Here is a 22,993-nt window from a genome sequence, read left to right as displayed (position 1 = left end):
AGGCCTACGTATCCTTACTTGTTGCTAATACACATTCTAGTTTGCAAGGCGTAACTTCTTCCTCGTTAGAATAGTGGTTATGTAATATCATGTCCATTCGTTTTGCTAAAAATTTTCTTTCAGCTTTTCTGGGACATGACAAGCAATGGGGAAGTTGCCATAGCCAATATTAAATCCCTGTCACATTTAAGAAAGCTTCAGGGCTTGCCTTTTGTGTACACAGGACATTACTAAAGTTACACTGACGAGCCTGAGTTATTTTAATTCTACTTCATCCAAGTTCAAGCTCAGTTTTCCAAATCTCACAGTTTTTCTCTCTTATCGGTTACACTTAAACTAGCATAAGCTGTGACCTAGTGGCTTTCTAATGCTTTTTCATGCTCATACTATTATAGCTAAATGAATTATTGTGCTTCAACAGTCACATCATAGACTGATGACTTCCAGTTTCTGTACCAGCCAAGATGCACAAAGAGAATTAATGCTACTATATATTAAGAAAAATAATTACAACAGCATTTCATAATTCACTGAAACCGACATTTTCTAAACAATGATGATGACTTGCACTGTCCCATGATACAAATAATAATATATTCTTAACACAACTGAAAAACATTCCAGTCAAATAGTGTAAAAGACTAGAGCAATAGAAGCATCACATGGCATAAAATGGGGAGGAAACAGTCCTGAGAAGCTTGTTTGTCCCCTTGACAGTGCTTGCAGTTCAAGCATGGTAACTACACTACACCGTTCCTCACAGATATTTAATCAAACTATTCTTGAAGTCTTGCAGTGATGAATGGATATGTTGCACTCTTTTCTGGTAACTTTTATGATATTTAATTTGTTTCACCTTTGCGCAGATTAAGCGTACCGTGTTTTGCTTTATAAAATGTGGATGCAATGAAAACCTTATTTATTTACTATACTTTCCTTTTTCTCTTTTAAACACTCTCATTCCTTCAGAATTGTGCTATGGAGCATGTTTTCTAACTTCTATGAAACTACTAAATTCTTTCTCTACATTCTTTACCACTTCTCAGTATAGAGGAGGACAAATTTATATATCATCTTCTTTTGAGGTGACCAAGTGTGATATTGATGTGGTACTGTCTTGTCATTTTCTATTAGTTTTAATTGCCCATGACATGTTGTTGTCTTAGCTATATTGAATTCCAGTTTATACTTGGCTGACTCTTTCTGCTCATTTACAACCTGATACTTATTACTAAATTATTCTATTTTCATAGAAATCATTTATCTGGTTTGCCACAATCATCCTGCATTCTAATTGTGCCCTGCAACAGATCTGTGACTGCCTCAGTTTTATGTTGTATACAGCTTTAACACACTCCTTCTATTTCATTCTAAGCGTCATAAATTAATATATTGATTGGAATAGACCCTTGCAGAATTGCTCATTTCATCCTTCACTCATTCTGCTTCACAGAGGACTGTTGGCAACTACACTTAGTCAATATTTTGAGTGAAAGCTTCTGAAATTTTACAAAACTTGAGCTATATGATCTGCTCTGCCCTAACCTATGTAGCTTGCTATCTGGTGATGAATGGAAATTGTGTTGTTATGACAAGATTTATTCCTGACAAATCCAGGTAACCTGCTACTCATATCGGCGTTTTCTTCTAGGTACTTACAGGCAGTATATTTGATTATATTCTTTGGAATCCTCCTAGTGTAATAAAAGTACAGTTTTCTTTTATTTGAAAAAGGAGAATAGAGATTGGAAAGGAAATGTAAAACGTATCAATGACAGTTTCCAGATGGAATCATAGAAAAAGATACTTCAGTTGACAGATTTAGGACATACATTTGTTGGGTGTGACTGCTGAGAAAGCCTTCAGCACTTCATTTCTCTTTTCTTTTTTTTTCCTTCTTGTATGTCTGGGAGTTGATCCAAAATACTGCTGTACATAAAAGTGGTCATTTTCAATTAATGTTTTCCCATGAGCATTCTGAGTGGATGGATATGTCCTTACTTCAGTCAATTCAGTATCTTGAGCAATGGCAAGAAATGCCTTATATAAATAATAAGTGACTGTCAGGATAGTTTGAATTTGTTCTTTGCTCTGCAGCTGGGACCTGTTCTCTCACCACATATATTTTTGAAACTTGAATGAGAAGAGCTTCTCAGGTAGAATTTTTGAGCATTCCTTGAGTGCTCAGAATGACAAATGACAAGTATGAGTTTTGTTTTCACTTAGGAACAATGTAGAAAGAAAATGAAGATGGTAGGGAAAAATATATGAAAGAAAAAAGATTGTATGGAAACAATTTAAGGATAACTTAAATTATTTCTCTTACATCGTAATCAAACTCATATAAGCCTTTTTCAGCAAGAGAAGCAAAAATAAAAACTTTCAAAATATTCAGAATTAGACTTGGGTGAGTCCTTCTCACTTCAATCTTCTCACATGTATGCACAGTTTCTTTTCTCAAAGGCAAGACAGTCCAAACAGGCAAAATCATTTTAAGTTTATTGTTGATATTCTGTTTTCAGAGGTCACCTGGAGGGCTGGGAGAGCTGCTGCCCATGGGGACCTGTGTGGAGCAAAACATGAAGGGTGAGCCCTGCAGTACGGAGCCTTGCTGGAGCAGTGCTTGGAGAACTACTGCCTGAGGGAAGCCCATGCAGGATCAGTTTGGGAAAGACAGAATTGTGTGGGAGGGATTTCACACCGGGGCAGCAGCAAATTGACCATGAAGGAGTGGTAGAGACAAAATGTTATGGGCTGACTGCATCCCCCATACCCTAGCATTGTTCAGGGGAAAATTGTATGAGAAGGTGTTGGGGGGAAGAGCAGGTATTTTTAGTTTGTTTTTACTTCTCACTGCTCTAGTCTGTTAGTAATAGGCTGTAAATTACATTAATCTCCTTGTGCTGGCTCTGTTTTACCCATGACAGTAACTGGTGCATGATCTCCCTGTCATTATCTCAATCCTTGCGCTCTTTTTCATGGCATTTTCTCCCCCTTTTCCACTGAGAAGAGGGAATGAGAAAGCAGTATGGTGCACTTTATCATACCATCAGAGAGAAACCACTTCAGAGGAAGAGCTCTTGCTTTTCCCCAGCCTTCTTTCAGGACGGTTCCAAGAGTCAGTTGGAGAGGTAAGTGGTCTTGCTTCTCCATGGAAGTCTCAAGGGAAAAGTTAGAAAGGGTCTTTTAGTCTGACATGGATCCTTTGATTTTACCTCAGCTTCACAGGCATAAAAGCAAAAAGGTGTCCTGCTGGCTACGGAATGATAGATATGTCTTTTTTAAAAGGAAGTTTTGAAAAAAAGAGTAATGGATTGGTGGCTTCTCTACGTGTCAACAGACTGTTAAGGAGAAATAAGTGTTCAGGGGGAAGAGTGTGAATTAGCTAATTTTTTTTAGAACTGATTGCAGTTACTTAGTATTTCAAATTGAAATGTGATATCTTCACACCTGGGAAATAAACTTCACATCTTAAAAAAATTTAAAAGGTTGTACAGTCAAAGAACAAATCAGAAATCAGACAAATGTAAAAGACACTTTAGGAAAAATATGCCCAGTATCTTTTCAAAATATTATGCAAGGAAATATGAAAGAATATTGAAAGGATATAGAAACCCCACTATCCTGGTTATATCAGTATTCCATATCATGATATCATGCAACAGGGTGTTGGGTATAGAGACACAGTGCACTGTGGAGCTGTATTTCCTAGTCTCGTGCTCTCTAGCTGTACCACATGAGTTCTGATTCTCCAAAAGATACACTGAGATGTATATACTACATTTCCCAAGGGCCTCCACATGATCTACAGTTCCAGGTGATGGAGGTGAGATGGCTTCCAGCTTCAGGCAGCACAGTGAGCAGCAGTACGATCATAGCCTTCTTCTCTCTTCCATTTGAGTTATTAATTGTAACTCTATTTCTTATTATTTTCTTACATTCTTTTACCATTTGTAGTAAATTTGTTCTCTCTCCTTATCTTAATCGGGTCTTTTTTTATTTTCCTTGTCCTCAAAAGGGAAGAAAGGGGCCCCCTTGTCCTATCACGCTTGAAACCACAACACCCATAAACAATAAAAAGGATGCAGAGAAACATTATAGCAATCACTTTCATGACCATGTTATTCCTGGTATTTTCCTTAGTTATGCCGTGCTTTGTTGTTTAGCAGCAGCTCTAGCTTTTGAAGCATACTGCAAGTATTCTAACTTTGGAAGATGAAGACCAAGACTAGTTCGTATAAGATAGAGGAGATTAAAGTTAATGCAGCTGTACTGGCAGAGAAAAACTGAACAGTCTTTAACAGGTAGAGGACTGAAAATTGCATTTTAATAATTTTATCCTCACCTGTGTTCATTTCCTTAATGGTAGACACTTTAAGATTCTTCCCACATCTAAAAATCAATAGAACAATCTGATTGACTATGAGGTTCTGGGAACACGAAGCAGTCTTTGTAGCAGAGAAGACTGATAGAAATTAAATTATACCTATATAGATATATAGCCTTTGAAATTTCCACTGCAAAGATATAAAAGGAGAAATGAGAGAGATATACCTTACTATATATACTTCCCTATGCTCTGAAAGACTATTAGCAGGATATTAAAAGTATTTTAGGGTAGATTGCTATAAAGAAGCCTTTGAAACTGGTGCTAAGGCGAAAATGGATTGGTCCAAATCTTTTCATGTTTTGTGTTAGTTCTATTTCTGTGTTTCTGTCCTCCTGAACTGATTGATCATATATCTTGATCTCTTACACATCTTGTACACAGTGCATCCTAGTAATGCAGCTAGGGTTAGAGAACTAACTCTATCATGCACTAAGATGTAAAAAGTTTTGATTTGAGCATACGAAAATAGATTTTTACTCTACTTAGTGCATGGTAGTAACAGAGACTTAATAAGCAGAGGTGTAAGTGAGCAGGAAGAGAAATTTCAACTTGTCAGGCAGTATGTTTCTACTAATAGTTGACATCACAAAACAGGTAGGAAGCAAATAAAATGGTGACAGATATATTTTTTTTTCATTTTCTATAAATGTTTATATATAGATGGACATAATATGAACATAATATGAAAAGTAAGGTTTGAGGGTGAATATTTCAGGTTTCATTTCCTTCCTGACAGAAACCTACAGACTTACAAAATATTTTAGTACCAGCTTCTACTAGCTCAATTTAAAAGGGAAATAATTTTGACCTCTGCCAGTCTGGGGTGAAGATGCGGAAGATGTGAATTTCAACACTGGCATAAAGTGTAATTAAAAGATTTCTGTCAGTACAATATATGACATGTGTAACCTCCATCCAGAAAATGTTTGATAAATTGAGAGTGTAAGTGGTGGTCTCCTAAAACTGTAAGTAATTCTAAGTAAGACTGTAATCACATTAATGGGTACTGTCAGTCACCCCACTGTGACTCTGGAATGTGTTGGGCTGTTCCAGAAAATGCTCAGAAGATGGATGACTGAGATCTAAATTCAGCTCGGAAAGCAAATGGTATCCTGGACTCCATCAGAAGAGGGGTAGCCAGCAGGGACAGGAAGGTGATTGTCCCTCTCTACTCTGCTCTTGTGAGGCCCCATCTGGAGTACTGTGTCCAGGTATGGAGCTCCAAGTACAAGAAAGACAGAGAGAGCTGTTGGAGAGGGTCCAGAGGAGAGCCATGAAGATGACTACGGGACTGGAGCACCTCCCCTACAAAGACAGGCTGAGGGAGCTGAGCTTGTTCAGACAGGAGAAAAGAAGGCTGCGGAGTGACCTCATTGCAGCCTTTCAATACCTAAAGGGAGCCTACAAACAGGAGGGGAGTCAACTCTTTGAAATGGTAGATAACAGCAGGACAAGGGGAAATGGTTTTAAGTTGAGGGAGGGAAGATTTAGGTTGGATGTCAGGGGGAAATTCTTTACAGAGAGAGTGCTGAGATGCTGGAACAGGCTACCCAGAGAGGCTGTGGATGCCCTGCCCCTGAGGTGTTCAAGGCCAGGCTGGATGGGGCCCTGGGCAGCCTGGTCTAGCACTGAATGGGGAGGTTGGTGGCCCTGCCTGTGGCAAGGGGGTTGGAGATTCATGATCCTTGAGGCCCCTTCCAACCCTGGCCGTTCTGTGATTCTGTAAAGAAGATTCTGGAGCGTGAAGTGAACTATATTACCAGATGCCAAAAAAATCACATGCCCACAGGAAAAAAACACCCCCCCCCCCCAAAAAAAAAAAAAAACAAACAAATTATGAAATTACCAACCTCTTAAAAAGTTTTGATGAACATTTAAAACTTATTAAAACCAAAGGAAATTCAATTATGATGCACACAGGTGTGTGGAAACAATATTTCACTAAGTTCAGTGTTCATAGAACAAAAATGACAGATGTCTTGTAACGAGAGCGAAGTTGATGATAGAGTGTAGGGCTATATATGAGCAAGCTCCTCAACAGTGACATTTTTCTGGTATTTATTTTTCTTTTAATTGTCATAGGTTTCTCCTGTGCATAAACATTTTAAAAACTATACATTTTAAGATCATTAGGGATGACTGCATGACTCACTCTCAAAGATTGATTGTAGAATCACATAATCACCAAGGTAGGAAAAGACCCACAGGGTCACCCAGTCCAACCATCTGCTGATCATTGATAGTTCTCATTAAACCATGTCCCTCATCACAGTGTCCAAACCTTCCTTGAATACCTCCAGAGTTGGTGATTCCACCACTTCCCTGGGCAGCCCATTCTAGTGCCTGACCACTCTTTTGGAAAAGTGGTATTTCCTGACATCCAGCCTGAATCTCCCTTGGTGGAACTTGAGGCCATTCCCTCTCGTCCTATCACTAGTTACAGAAGAGGAGAGGCTGACCCCAGCTCACTACAACCTCCCTTCAGGTAGTTATAGAGAGCAGTAAGCCCCCCCTAAGCCTCCTCCAGACTGAACAATAACAACCCCCTCAACTGCTCTTCATAAGGCCTGTGCTCCAGACCCCTCACCAGCTTAGTTGCCTTTCTCTGGACACACTCCAGGGCCTTGATGTCTTTTTTGAAGTGTGGGACCAAAACTGAACACAGTACGTGAGGTGTGGCCTCACCACTGCTGAATACAGAGGGGCAAATACTTCGCTGCTCCTGCTGGCAATGTCAATTCTGACACAAGCCAAGATGCCACTGGTCTTCTTGGATACCTGGGCACACTGCAGGCTCATGTTAAGGTAAGCATTGAGCAACACCCCCAGGTCTGTTTTCTCTACAGAAGTGATCACCATGAAGCAGTCCATTTGTTTCTACTTCTCCTTGCATATAACTAATTTCATAGATTTATAGATTCATAGAATGTCCTGGGTTGAAAAGGACCACAACGATCATCTAGTTTCAACCTCCCTGCTATGTGCAGGGTTGCCAACCACCAGACCAGGCTGCCCAGAGCCACATCCAGCCTAGCTCTCCAGGGATGGGGCATCCACAACCTCCTTGGGCCTGTTCCAGTGCATCTCCACCCTCTGTGCGAAAAACTTCCCCCTAAAATCTAACCTAAATCTCCCGTCTTAGTTTATAACCATTCCCCCTTGTCCTATTACTATCAAGACATGTAAACAGTCATTCCCCTTCCTGTTTATACACTCCCTTCAAGTACTGGAAGGCCACAGTGAGGTCCCCCCGGAGCCTTCTCTTCTCCAATCTAAACAATCCCAGTTCCCTCAGTCTGTCTTTCTAGGAGAGGTGAAGGCAAAGAAGGCAAATTTCAGGTAACTGCTCTTCAGCACAGTGACTCACAGATGAAGAAAGATCTTGAGACAAGATCTCTTGAGACAAGAGATGTCTCTGCAGAGGAATGGGACTCTACCACTAACTACACTGTTGTCAGCTTCAGGCGTTTGAACTGGGGCTCAGCTCCCAGTCCGTATATAAATATACCTGTATACACATTTATATAATACATACCTACTCAGTCTATCTCAGCAAGAGCAATACCATTAATTGCCCCTTGAGAAACTGCTCTAATCAGAGGGGACAGTAGATTGTTTATAGTGCTCCTTGAATATTTTATATTTGTTAACTTCAAAAGTTAACTTGCATAGCCAAATGAAAGGTAACATCCAGGTAGGTTTTGAATGTCTTCAAAGGAGACTTCACCACCTCTCTGCGCAGCCTGTTTCAGTGCCCAGTCACCCTCACAGTGAAAAAGTTTTTTCTCACATGCAGACAGAACTTGCTGTGTTTCAGTTCAAGCCCATTGATTCGTATCCTGTTGCCAGGCATCACAGAAAACAATCTGGACCCACCCTATGGATAGCCTCCCTTGAGATACTTGTACACATTAGTAAGACCTCTTTTCAGTCTTCTCTTCTCCAAGCTGAGCAGGCCCAGCTCTCTAAGCCTTTCCTCATCAGAGATCCTGGCTCATGGTCAGCCTGCTGACCACCAGGACTCCAAGGGCTTTCCTTGCAGGGGTGATTTTCCATATGTGGACTGTGGTATAATTCCACATAGGTGGACTGTGGTATAATTCCACATTCCCATATGCACTGTGGTATAATCAGTAAACTTCCAAGAGCACACTCTGTGCCTTCATCCAGATCACTGATGAATAAGTTGAACAAGGTAGGAATCAGTACAAACCCCTGGGTGATATCACTAGGTACAGTCCTCCCACCAGACTCAGTCCTGCTGATTAAAACCTTCAGAGCTCTGCCCGCCAGTCAGTTCTTAATCAACCTCACTGTTTATTCATCTAAAACAAATGTTCTAAGCTTACCTATGCGAATGTTATAGGAGATCATGTTGAAAGCCTTGCTGAAGTACAGGTAGACAACATTTTCTGCTTTCCTCTTGTCATCTACCCAACAAGTCATTCTATCATAGATGGCTATCAAATCAATTAAGCATGATTTCCCCTCAGTGAAACAATGCTGACTGCCTCTGATCACCTTCTTGTGTTCCACACGATTAGAAATGGCCTCCAGAATGAGATGCTCCAAAACCTTTCCTGGGATAATTAATGTGAGTAAAATATAATAAATGAAATAAAAATGAAATAAAAGATTTAATTGAAGTGAAATGTAATTTATGAAATAAGTTTCATAATTTTCAGGCTATTAATATTTCTAGATCTCAGTCAAAGAAGGTATTGTTCATTGAGCCTCTCAGTCCTCTTAAAAGATTGTTGCTACTGGTATCACAGCTGGTTTTTAGCAAGTTTTCAAGCACCAGAAATCTGTCCAAATCTTCTGTTGAAACTATCTGTGTAGTTATTAACATATAATAAAGGCAGGTAGCTTTGGAAAAACAGGTTAAAGGAATGGGAGTTTCTGAAAATGACAGTACATGTCTACTAACTGTAGAAGGCAGAGATTTTGGACATTTTCTTTTATTATTATAAACTTGGGTGAGTGCTATAAGATGGCTATCAGGAAATATATAAAGTGGGAAAGTAAAACAGCACTGAAAAAGGGACCTCATTTTTGCATAAGCCTTTAAAGATTTTCTTTTATATTCTTAGTACATTTTATATTTTCAATGGTTTAATCTTCACTTATCCCTTGCAGTAGCAAAGTGCTTTCATTTGCAGAATGAGCTGAAAACAAAAAGTTGAAAAGCCAGCAAAAAATGACCAAAAAAAAAAAAATTTCAAAATCAATAACATTTGGAGTGTATTTTTTGTCACCAATTGCCACTGTACTAAATGTGTATTTGTTCTCATCAATATGTTATGAAGTTCTGAAAACTGCTAAAAAGGAGGCTTAGTAGATCATTATCAATAACACCTGCCAGTAATCTGGCCTTAAGAAACCTGCAATGTTTATGGTGCCAGTAACAAAATGGCTCATAATTTTGTACAGGTCAAAAAGCTGTCACATTTCCCCCATATTTTGGCATGTTTCTCTTGCCACACTTCATATTTGGAATATTATGATTTAACATTTGTTACAAGGTGATGGGTGCATATTGTAGAATACATTGCCTACCTCAATATTGAAATTACTTGCAGCAATATTTGATGGCACCAGCTTCTGAAGTCTTTCCTCAGTAATTGTCACAGATTTTTCTGCATAGCTACCCACTTTTCTGTGATGCATACAAATACAGACAATTTTGATGCATTACCAAGGTCTAATGACACTTGCGGCTTTTTTTTTTTTTTAACTTGAAATAGTTCTGTCTAAAAAAAAATTGAAGAACAATACCTTTTTAAATCCCGATCTTCATCTCTCATGCAATTAATCATTTCCATTCTTATGTTACACCTCTCCTTCGGAGCCACACGTTGTTTCCATGTGCCCAAATGATTATATTAAAGATTGAACATGTGGATAAACTGCTCTATCTATGTAATTAATAAGCTGGATTATCCTCTACGCAGCCTCTCACATTCATCTCTGTCTCTCAACATTTTAAAATCTGTCAGAGAATTACAATTAATAAGACACCACTGTAAAAAAAAAAAAAAAAAAAAAAAAAGCACTCAGCTACCCACTCAGAGTGGGAAGATTCAACTTTGTGCCCTCACATTCCACTTCAAGACTGTATACTTCAAGCTCGACAAAATAGTGTTGCATTGCCTCCTCCATACTCATTACTAGCTAGACTGTCATTAATCAGAACATTCAGAAAGGAACTTAGTTCATGAACTTCTGTGGGAGACATTTTCAAAACAAAAAATGATGCTTTAATCTCAACAGACAAAGAACATTACACAAGTGACTGTGACTGATATTTTCCAATGCTACTGGGGAAATGATTTAGATAAGGAAAACTATAAGGCATTATGCAGTGCTCATTACATCTTTCCTTCTGCCTCTGCTTCACCACTGTAAGCCTCAGCTCTCTAATTAGGAGAAAATCTGAAAGAGTATTTCCAGCATCTTTGTAGTCCATGGCATGTGATCTAGAACTTCAACCTGTATATGTTTACCTGATCCTCTCCTTCATGACCAGCATCGCTACTAGGAGGAGGTACAACCCCAGCACAGCAACTTCCCTGTGAACACCATTGCGTTGTGAGGCAAGGGAGAGCTGGAACAATTAGATAATTTTAGGAGTCTTGTTAAGAAAATAATGGACTGAAACTGACTGAATGCTCTGTGTATGCTGAGAGGACTCCAACTGAGACTGAAGTTAGGCTATGAGCACAGCTTCAGAGAAGAGCACTAGCTTCATTTCAGACTCCTCAGACTTCTCAGAGGCACTTTTAAGAAGTATAAGGATACCAAGACACATGAAATGACCAGAGTGGGTGAAGAGGATACAAGGGGAATTTTCAGGGTGCTATGTCAGACCTAGAGACCCAGAAGCTGTTAAAGATATACCAAATCTAGGCTGTCACCATCTCAGTAAAACAGAACGACTCTTCAGGCTCAGTTCTGCTTTCATGCTATTTCCTGACTTTTCACCTTTGGAATTTTTATCCGTTTTAGGTAATGCTGCCAGACTGAAGGCACTTTGTCTGCAAAGATACCTAGCTTTGCTCTGTGTGGTTTTTATCAGAGAGTTTAGGAGCTTCAGAATGTTTGCACTGTTACACATTGACTGCTAAAGTTCTGCAAACAAAATATGAGAAAAAGTTAGTATACTGTACCTTGCCAGGACACCCCAGTAATGAAGAGGTGATGTATAAGGAACTGATAGCAGTGAGATAACTGTGCAGGAGTCAGAGATGTCTCACTGAGGACACCAGCACCACTTCTGAAGAGGATACAAGAGTGATGCATCCAACGAGCTAGAGACTGAAAAATCTGCTGTATAGCAGCTATACCTCCCAGTCTACTTTGATATCTAGTAAAATTTCAGGTTTACAGCAGACTGGAATAGTGCTGCAGGGATTGGAGACATCCAACTTCCACCTTCTTTCCATGACCCCCTCTTCATGACAAGCTGTGTTTTCATGTTTATAAGCTTCCATACCGTGGAATGAGTGAGCAAGGGACATACTAATATGATCACTTCCCCCCCCCATCCTGCAACCTCCTTATGTTTGTGAATGTCATTTCTGCATTAGCCTGACTTTGTTTTTCCAGACATCTGCAGGAAGTTGTCTCTTGAGCACCTACCTATAAAAACACCAACGTCACAAAATCAGTATCTAATAGTAAACAAGCAGTCACAAAAGCATGACTAAACAATGTCTGTAAACACTTTAGTCATGATGTTCCCTATGCCCTGAATCTAGACCATGGCTGTCCTAATTTTTGGCTAGCCTGGGCAGCACTGACTGAAATGGAATTGTCTTTGGTGGCATATAAAACATATACTATAACTGATGTATATAAGTAACAAAAATAATATTTTAATAACTTATTAAATATTTTATTATTATTTTACTGCATTATTCATTATTTTTATTAAATCATTAAAATCATATAAAAAGAGAGCAACTAGTGGGATGTTTGACCTCGTTTTTGTGAAACTAATGCACCAGTCTGGATGACTGGAAGCAGTTGCCATTCTTAGTGGATTCTCAGACATTTTTAATGAAGTTTTAACTTTCTTGTACAAACTAGTTCCTGTACAAATAGTTGTTCACAAAAGTACATACTGCCAAAAACTGATAGCATGAAAAAGGTGTGATTTTGAAGCAAGGCATATTTTTTCTCTGGTAATAGGGCTTAAAAAAGTCTTATAAAGACACAAGATCAAATTTCTTGAGTTGCGTATTTGATTACAACCCTATACCTTTCATTTGAAAATTCACAGGTATTTTATTTGTGTCAAATGAAAATGGAGTCACAAATATACCAAAAAACTTAAGACTTCTTTGGAAATCTTGAAACCTATTCTTGAATTCCTTTATCAAATCTAAAAGCAAGGCTGCATATTTTTTTCTATTCACAGGACAGTATAGCCAGTGTATCAAAATGCATAAAATTATTTGCCATAACTTGATCTTGCCATATAAAGTTTCATTTAAAACACTATTTTGCTTTGAAACATAGCACTGATAAGTTGATTTTCACCTTGAAGATGCATATTTAACTCATTTAAATGAGCAGTCAAACCCATCAAATATGCTAAATCTGTGAACCATTTTTAATTTTTGTGTTCTGGCACAAATTTTGATTCCTAAATGATTTTGTTTCATTAATCATAAACTCTTCTTCACAGTTCACCCTGACTTAGGCATCTTACTTCAGAAGAGTAAATGATGTCCCATAATCAGAATCAATATTTTTTAAGGAATTCCTAGAATTGATGGTGATTGAATCCCTTGGATATTATGAATTCAGAGCTTTGGTGATCATTTGTGTGACATTATTCATTTCTAAAGCTTTTGTGCATATGTTTTCTTGATATATAGTGCAGTGATATTTCATCAAACGTGTTTCTAGCAGCAGTTTCATCATTGTCAATTAATTGCATAAGTCCTTACTTTTTTCCAGCCATCACCAGAGCACCATCAGTAGCTATATCAGATATGCTGACAAAGGTTAAAGAAAACCACTTTAGTTTAATTTTTACTGCTTCATACGTATGGAGAGATTTAGCTGTGTCTTTTAATGGCATGAAAGAAACCATTTCTTCAGAGACGTTATGTTTCTTACCAATACCTCTAATAAAGATGGCAAATTGAGCCATATCTGCAGCATCAATACTTTCATCTACTGCTGCAGTACAACATTCAAAATTAGCAGTTTTTGTTCTTTGATATATTTTCCCGTTTCTTTACTTCAGCTAGCAATGGCTACAGTCTGGAGAGACAAACTGTTTTTATAATATCCCGTTCTTTTTATCAGCACAAATTATATTGCCACACATTGCAGATTATGCTGAACAGACTCACCATCAGTAAATGGTTTTTATTTATTTATTTGTTTGTTTGTTTGTTTGTTTCAGTCAGATGTGCTACAACATAACTGACTTTTATAACAGAGTCCGATTCAGTTTTAACTTGTAAAATTAAAAATTCTGAGACGACAGAATTTTTTCAGTTCTGATATTTTGTCTTTACAAAATGTTCCTTGATATGCATCAAATTTAGCAACATTTTTTGCTTATGTTTTTTTCAAAGTGTTATCCTTGAAACCTGATAATATTTCCTTACAAATATAAGCATAGTGCCATATTATTTGTCTTGATAAATAAGTACTCATCTGTCCATGTTTTGTCAAGCATTTCCTTCATCGAAGATTTTTCTTTTTTGGGGTTCTGTTTTCTTTTTGGATCACATTAGGTAAGTTAAAATGTTATCGACAATGACTGCATTATAGTCACCAAGTGGCACAAGTGCATGAAACATGTAATATACACAAGTTTCAATTAGACTCTGTGTGTGTGTGGCCTTTGCTAGAGGGCTAGAGGTGAGTTAGCATCCTCCCCTTGTCTAGGTTTCAGGCCAGACAGTGTTAATAGCACTTCAATGAGTGGCTGTTGCGGGCGATGGACGCTTGTTGTTGAGCCAGGTTGCTCAGCCATTGCCGCCATGATGGCGTGGGACGGGGAAGCTGCAGGACAGGCTGGGCCAGGCCACGTGTGGCCTGCAGGCAGAGGAGTTGACGTGCCTGACCTAGACTGTCAAGCAATAAGGATGCTACACAGATTCAGGTTGAATAAATAAGATTTCAACTGCACTTACGCTCTTTGTAGCATCCTCAGGAGACAGCTCCCCTCTTCCCTGAATATACATGCATATCTAGGCAAACAGTCATCCAGATAGAGAATGATGCCTGGGTTTGTTAAGCAGCAAAGCATACTGTAGTTTGAATACACGTACTGTCTTCCAGTTTTTTATGATATCTAACCTAAATCCCCTCTGTAAACACTGTATGCTTATAAGGTTTAATAAGATAAAACTATTTCCAGCAGACTCTAAATTTTAAGGAACAGTGATTTTTTTCCCCTCTTAAGTTGGCATTCAACTGTCCATCAGCATAAGCAACAAGTGTCTTGGCAGATAATTCAGGACATATGGCTTTGAAAAACTGATAATTTAAAAGTACTTGGGTAAGTTTTCCTCAACTTGTTCACCTTGTGTTATTTTCCTCTACATGTGCTGTAGCAGCTGCTGCAGCTAAAAAAATTTGAAAATATAATGCAAGTGACGAATAACCATTTCCTTAGTAATACTAACGTATAGCACAAAAACTTCACTGAGGAGGTTTTTGAAAGAAATAATCAAATACAATTCTAAGCTGTTAAATATATGTGCTTCATCTGTAGTCACCAGATGGCACCAAATGTATCCATGTACTGATAATCAACTTAAAACTACTGTAACTCTTGTACAAGTCTTTGAGATCCAAAGCACACTACATATGGTGGAGCCCAACAGCTGAGGTGTAAGTACACTGGGGAGTTTAGATCCAACTTAAACAGGATCTGACTGAATGTTTTTTTGAGGGGGATAACATTAAAGAGGAAGAATAAGTGGTCTTTCTTGATTCTGAAAATATTCTTTGGATAAAATTTTAAAAATGCAGAACAAAAGTATTATTTTAATTAAATGCATTGATTCTTGGTTTGAGTTAACACCTTTTCACTCTTTTTCTCCTTTTCTTTTTAAATATTTAAATGTTTTAAAGCACCAAATTTTGAAGGAAAATTACTTCTTTCCGAAGACATTTCAATTGTCTTGAAGAGCTGTACCTTTCTGTTGGCACAAACTAAATTTTTTCTGGCTTTCTGATGTGGCCTGTGAGCTCTCGAACTATGCATTAAATTCTATACTTAGAAATTCTTTAATTTAAAATATTACCAGATTATTTGATGAAGATGAAGCTGTAATTAGCTATTCCTTATATATAAAACATTATCTCAAGAATATATAAAAAAATAGATCTAATTCATTTAGCTGTAAATTATGAATTATATATATATACATACATACATACATATATATATATACATATATATATACTTGAATGCTTTTAATATATATATACACTTGAATACTCATCACCAATAAAATATTTGGGAATCTAAACTTCTTCAAGTTGGCAATATTTAGCACACATATTTTTCTTATTTGTTATTAATCTCCCTCCTCTGCAAATAACTTCTCTTCAAGAAAAAAAGAAACAAAAAAACCCAACAACAACAAAAAAAAAAAAACAAAAAAAAACAAGAGAGTAAAATCTTGACCACAGTGACTTAATGGCAAAACTCTGACTAACTTCAAGGGCCAAGATTTTACCACACATGACCAACTTTACACAAAGAAGAAGAAAACCAAACAGACAAAGATATCATGTTATTAAAACACAGAGTCTGAAACTGAATCATCATCTAAACATAATGGCAAATATTTACAAATAACAAAAGTAATCAAAGAAAGTCAAGCTGTAGTTTGAAATAGAATTTCAAAAGGAACTTGATCCTGTGAGGAAAATGTAGCTTTCTGTCCACAGACCGAGAATATAAGTTTTAGCATATAATTCTAAACAATCAGATTTTATATCTCTCGCTCATTGTAATGAATTTTCAACCAGCATGCTACTTTTGATTATGCTTAATATGCAGTTCTATCTGCTTCACTACAGCAAAATACTTACCGCAAAAATGTAACCTACACTTATATTCACCTCATCGTTCCCTGTTCTAAAAATGAGCCAATCTGATTATCTACATTTATGTCACATGTAGAAGCTTAGTGATTGTTGGGGTCCTCAATGCAAACAACAGCCTGAACATGCAAATAATCACAGCTTTTTGAAAGGACACTTTTTTTGCAAGCACTAGCTTGCATGTAGCATCTGCATTTGTAACGAGCTTTCCTAGCCTTGTGCAGACACAAATGGAGATGTCACTGTTCAAATGATCCATGATTATTCTTCATGCTTTATAGTAATCAGCAGGCCCTCAGCAAATATATCGTGAAAAGAGTGTTAGCATTTGTAAAATAGACAGATGAAATGTGAGGAGGATGTTAACACCATTATCTCACAAGCAAACTAAAGAAGAGAAGAAACACTGCTTTTCATACCATCTAGCAATACCACTAGCATTTCCATTGCAGAAGCTGTGACACATACCCAAAGATATAAAATCACAGAATATACTGAGTTGGAAGGGACCCACAGGGATCACTGAGCTCAACTCTTGGCTCCACACAGACCACCCAAAATTCAAATCTTGTGTCTGAGAGCGTTGTCCAAATGCTTCCTGATCTTTGTCAGGCTTGGTGCTGTGCCCAAAGCCCTGGGCAGGCTGTTCCATACATTCATATAAAGAGCCTTATGCATCTTAAGACAAGTAACTGCAAAAGGCAGCATGAGTTCCTCTCCCAGTATCTCCACTTTTCTCCATTGGTAACTGTAGCTCAGGCAGCTAGATTAGAGTTGAAACAATTCTGAATGTCTACCACTAAGTGAGATTAACTTCACTGTGCAAATGGCAGCTCCTATTACAGAGGCTGAAGAATGGAGACAGGTGATTTAACTGACTTGGCACTGGGCCTTGCATTGTGCCTTCTGGCTCCTGGTACATCACGCTGAGAAGGTCTTATATGTTGTATTCTTATCTGTACTTTCAGCTGAGAAATAATAAAATGAGCCAAACACAAAGTAAGTTTAGTTCCCTTCCCCTTCTCTGACATAAATCTGTTGTCGCTTTTTCTGTCTAGAAGACAAGGCAGACACACACATTTGTACAAAGAGCTACTATATTTCTTTCTTCCCATAACAAAAAAAAAAAAAAAGGCTTAGAATTCATGTTATTTTGTGAGCAAAAATTATACTTTTACCTATCATCTGCAGTTCTACCTGTAGCAAGTACATAATACTGTAATTAAAGTATATTGTAAGCATTATCCGAAAGGGTTCTAATCATTCCATCATATTATTCACTGAAATGCATTCATACAATACCTACAATATATTTTAAAAAAATGAAATAGATGAAATAGATGAACAAGGTGGAAATCAGACATTCCCTGGCAATTCCTTCTTACTGACTGGAAGTCATTGCTTCAAATCCGTTCATTTCTTTTTGCTTTTGTTGAGACTTTACAAGTGACTGAATGAATATTTGTCTAATTTAGTGCAAAGTTAAACAAATATTCCAAAAGGGAGTTTTGAGAGTGATAAGCTAAATGTGAGCCCCACCCCAGCTTTGTAGAAATGGTAGTTAACACTTCACTCAGCTGTAAGTGGAACACATTCTTAAGACTGGGGTAAGAAGGATGAAAAATATTTTTATTCTTACTTGGTAGATGCCAAATCTCATGACAACTATATTAAGCCCATAAACCTTGTGGACATATGCAGATGTGACTGATTGACAGAGATGTCTAAACACAAATGAATACAGCATCACAACCATTGATTTTCCAATCTAAAATATTTATGCTCTAGGATGATGTTTGGCTTTTTCTTCTTGCTTATGCTCCTTGCATGATTCTCCTCTTTTGATCAGATCAGACTAGACACCAAGAGCAAATCCAATACATACCTGTTTCTCCCCACTGGGCTTCTTGTGGTTTAGCAGCAGTTCCACAGCACCAACCACCTCCTTCCTTATGGCGTGCAAAAGAGCATCTCCCACATATACATTAAAACTTAAAAGCAGCTCAATGAGCTCAAGGTTCTCATTTTCAATTGCAATAAGGAGCGCAGTTCTTCCCAGGGGATCAATGCAGTTAATATTGATCTTGAAATAAATTTCTGCTTCTTCCAATGCTTTCTTCACAGTAGCATAATCTCCTTTCTCCACAGCATTCAGATAGGCTTTCTCTGAATGGGACAGTTCAGATTCTGCTCGTACAATACGAAGAGGGATACGATCTCTGTAGGGAGCATTGACACTTCTTTTGTAGTAGAACTGGGCCATATTTTATGCCATTCTAATACTTCATCTCTGAAACATCAAAAGAAAGATTAAATCAATAGTGTATTTTGTGGTACAACGCACCAAATTAATATTTTAAGTATATAACTATATAAAACTCAAAGTGATGTTGAAAAAAGTAAATGTCTTCTATCAAAATAACCTGTGAAATCACCAACAAATGCAGAAAAGAAGACATGTAACCATCTTGTTCATACTTCTCACTCAAAGTATGATGTCAGCACACCATATATATTTCTTAAACTTGTGGCAAGAATGAGGTGACATAGCTTGCATCAGATGTGCGGCCACATTCCTTCACTAAGTTCTTCTATCTCATCTTTGCTGAAGTTTGAGAGTATCCTCACGAGCAGGTGCTGTTTCCCAGAACTGTAAGGCAACATTTTTTTGAGCTTGACAGTAGTAGCAAGTATGCCACTTTGAAACCTATTCCTTTGCCCTTCTAAAGATACCTAGCTTTGTCTGACTTACACCTGTTATTCTGCCTGCACTCCAGCGTGGCATGGGTCATTCCCTCTTCAGACTTCTGTACAAAGGTCTCTGATATCCAACTCTAGTAACTGTGTGTGGTCCACTGAATACAGATCTTTTTACCTGTTTCTTTAGGTTGGGAAGACTACATTAGGGTTGGAATAGCTGTAAGCTGTTAGCTCTGCCAAGTGCTCTTCAAATACCCTAGAAGCATAAATTAGTCTCTTCTGACTTATCTGAAATATATAGACTCAGCACAGTTCAGTAGTGTGCTTTACTACTAAGATTTTGATTCAATCTCACATACTATTAAGAAAAACATTCATACAAAATGCTTTTCGAGACAGCACTTACAAACATATAAATTAGAATCCAGAGCCTGAAAGGAAAAACAAAATCTATATAAGATAAAATCACAAGGGCTGGTAGATAAAGATCATGGTTTTGATAACGCACTATTCAATTCTGTACTCAAATACTGAAACACTGCAACTATGAAACAACTCTAAAGTCTTGCAGCTGGTAAAGACTTTAATGACTTTGCTTTTACTCTGTATTTACTGAGCAAGAACTTTTTCAAAAGAAGTTCCTTCAAAAAAAAGTGACTTAAAAGAACAGGGTATGCATACATAAAAAAATGCTAAGGCTAAACAGTTAGTCAAAGAAATGTAGCTTCTTGTCATTTTCTCCGCTGACAACAAAAGTTTGATTAACACAATGTCTCTTCCTCCATTTTTTTTCCAACATTGAAAAAGACATAATGTTTGTTTTATTTCGTGAGGTTTTGACTGATTAAAAATTTCATAAGATGGCATGAGAAGCAGTGATTCATCTATTCCAGTCTCTGTATGCAGTGCTAGGAGAGGTAAATACAAAGGACATTAAAGTTTTTTTCTTTGTTTTCTGGAGCAGATCAACAGATCATGAGGCAGGGAGGTGGCAGCAAAGGAGATATACTAGGAAAAAATTGCATCTAGATCCATATATATAGAAACTCAGCAATTGCACTTTGCAAACAAAATGTTTCCCAGTTCTTCCTCCACGGTGTTATTAGTCTGCACCATAGGCTACTAGAGAGTGCACAGCTGGTGGATTATGTTCTGTTGCCGTCACTATAAATAAAACACTTACCTGTTGCACATTTTTGTGCCCCTGGAGCAGAGAGAACACATTCTTATTTTTAGTATACTGCATTTTACCAGTTTGCAATTCACTCTCTTGTTTCTCAGGCTCAAGAAGAAAACAAGAATGTGTGCAATCAGTTCCAAATAAATAAACCTAAATGTACATATTCATATATAGATTCCTACATGAAAGTTATGTTGCTACATTCTCATTACAGCTATGGAGATCTCTTGCTGAATGCTGAAGGGCATATCACCTGGCTACAGCTGCTTCTTCAGGATGACTTAGGTCTCATGTAGATAGGTAAAACCTAATAACTTCAAGCTGTGCAGAGATGATACTCTCTCTTCAAGGACCATTCATACGAAGTTTTTATATGATACTATGTTTTCAGAATACCTGAACAACTATTTGTAAAACATGCCAAGAATATTTTGAAATTGTGGTGCATAAATGAAAACCCAGATATTAAATATCTTAGAATTATGACTTATGCTAGAAAAAAAGTATCACTCCATGAAAAAAAAGAAAAAAAAAAAAAGTATTCATTTCAAAATAATCTTTACTAGATAGTTATGTCATGGCTGAAAATAAATTTGTTTTCAAAGTGCATATTTCTCCAAATTAAAATACTGAGCCTAGCTTTCCCACAACTAGACAAAACAAAACACCATCAAATACTTTCAGAAATTTATCTGCATTATTTTTTAGCAGCAGTTTCAATTATTATATTCATTACCAAGCTAGCTGTAGGAATAATACAACAAACATTAATAAAAATATTGATTAACATTTTATTCATTTTTATTAAAAAGTATTCAATGGCTTTCATCCCATTACTTTGGCCACACAGTATGCTATGTTTTCTAATGTATATTTTAAGATATATTTTAACAATTATATATATACTTTAACAATTTAGAGGAATTTTTCAAAAATAGAATATTAAATCTACAAAATATTGCAGCTTAGTGCTGGTAAAAAGTTTAGCTGTAAGCTAGTGATTTGGTAGCAATGGTAATTGGGGGACGGTTGGACTAAATGATCTTGTAGGTTCTCTCCAACCTTGTGATTCTATGATTCTAGGCAATCATAAATAAAAAGAAAAATGACAAACATACTGACTTTCGTATTCAAGCCATTTCCAATGACAGGAAGTCATTGTGCTTTATGGTTTCTTCCACAGCACAAGACAAGTCTGAAAGGGGTACAACTTCCCTTGGAAGATTCATCTCAATCAATATTAGGGGCAAAGTCAATTTATTTAAATATCAGCATTTGTCATCATATTATTACCATTCCATCTCCTGGTGATTCTACAGAAGGGCTGAGGTCTCTTCAGGTCTCATGTTGCACCTGCCAGCCCAGTGGTGAAGTAATCTCAAATAGCCTCAAACACACAGATTATGCTCTGGAAACTGATTCTTGCCCTCATTATTTACAGTATAAGAATAAGGCACTTCATAACGGTGATTTCTCTGACTCATTTTAGACTGCTGCAATAGGTCGAGAAAAGTCATACCTTACTTTAACATGGTTAAAAACTAATTTAGATGTCATTTCCCTTTTAATTGCCTTCTCATCTTGATTTATGACTATTCTAATGGTATTGCACATTGTGACCTATAAAACTTATCTTACTGTATTGATCACTTCTTTCTCTCTTCTTTGTAGTCTTCTAGTTATTCTTAATTTCCTTTTTAAGCTGATGACTCAGGCAATTGAGTTTAAAATCCTTTTTGACACATTTTTAAACATCTTTATTTTTAAAAGTAAAATTTTCAATTCTACTTTATTCCTTCTAACTAAAAGCAAAAACAAAAAACAAAAACACCACTAAGGCACTTTTGTGTTATCCCCTACTACAAATAAATTTGGTTGGCCATTGATGTAAGGAAACACTGTCAAAGGGCATGCTGAAATTCCAAAAGCTAAGAATTTCATATGCACTGGTAATTATAAATAATGATTAGTCTCAGCAACAGAGCCATTTTTTCAGTGCTTTGGTGTTATTTCCATCAGAAAAATAATGTATGAGAAAATATTCACAGACTCAGAATAGGAAATAGCTTCAGGCTCAGAATAGTCTCTTGAAAAGGAGAATTATTTAAATACTTTACCAGGTGGACCTGATAATAAGTGATTTACTAGATTTTCTAGCATCCTTTCCTCTCTCAGAAAGCCAACATTAAAGGAAAAAACATGAAATAGCTACTGATATTGGAAGATAGGATATTGACTGAGATAACTTATAGTAGATGTACCCACTTAAGCACGGGCATGCCCACACTATATAGTGCTCCCTGCATAATACTTTAATGAAAAAATGATGTGAAGTCAGTCCTTATCAATTATTTTATTTTTACTTGCTACAAACCAATATTTCAAACAAGATGTGAAACTTCCTAAGAAGTAACTATAGAGGCTTCTGAGAAGCCTCTGTAGCCTTCAGTTCAGACAAGTGAGTAACTCAAGGATTTGTCTGTTGTCTCCTGAAACTACTTTATATGTACTTTTCAAGGCAAAGGAGAGATTCTGACATTTGTTATATTAATGAAAGCATGAAATTTTCTTCCCAAAATAGATCTGGGACAGACTAACTTTAATCTGATACAGAGTCCTATCTGATACACAGTAAA

General features: G+C 37.1%; 1 protein-coding gene across 1 annotated transcript in view; it reads right to left on the bottom strand.

Moving 5' to 3' along the window:
- TRPC4 (transient receptor potential cation channel subfamily C member 4) overlaps positions 1-22,993 on the bottom strand; it is a 142,844-nt gene that overhangs the window by 73,223 nt on the left and 46,628 nt on the right. Inside the window, exon 2 of the mRNA XM_048929110.1 lies at positions 18,363-18,767. Coding sequence (XP_048785067.1) covers positions 18,363-18,740 — 378 coding nt within the window. The 5' untranslated portion in view covers positions 18,741-18,767. The remainder of the gene's footprint in view (positions 1-18,362; positions 18,768-22,993) is intronic.

This window comes from Lagopus muta, chromosome 1 (assembly GCF_023343835.1).
Source record: "Lagopus muta isolate bLagMut1 chromosome 1, bLagMut1 primary, whole genome shotgun sequence".
NCBI lineage: Eukaryota > Metazoa > Chordata > Aves > Galliformes > Phasianidae > Lagopus > Lagopus muta.
This window is presented reverse-complemented; position numbering and strand designations above follow the sequence as displayed.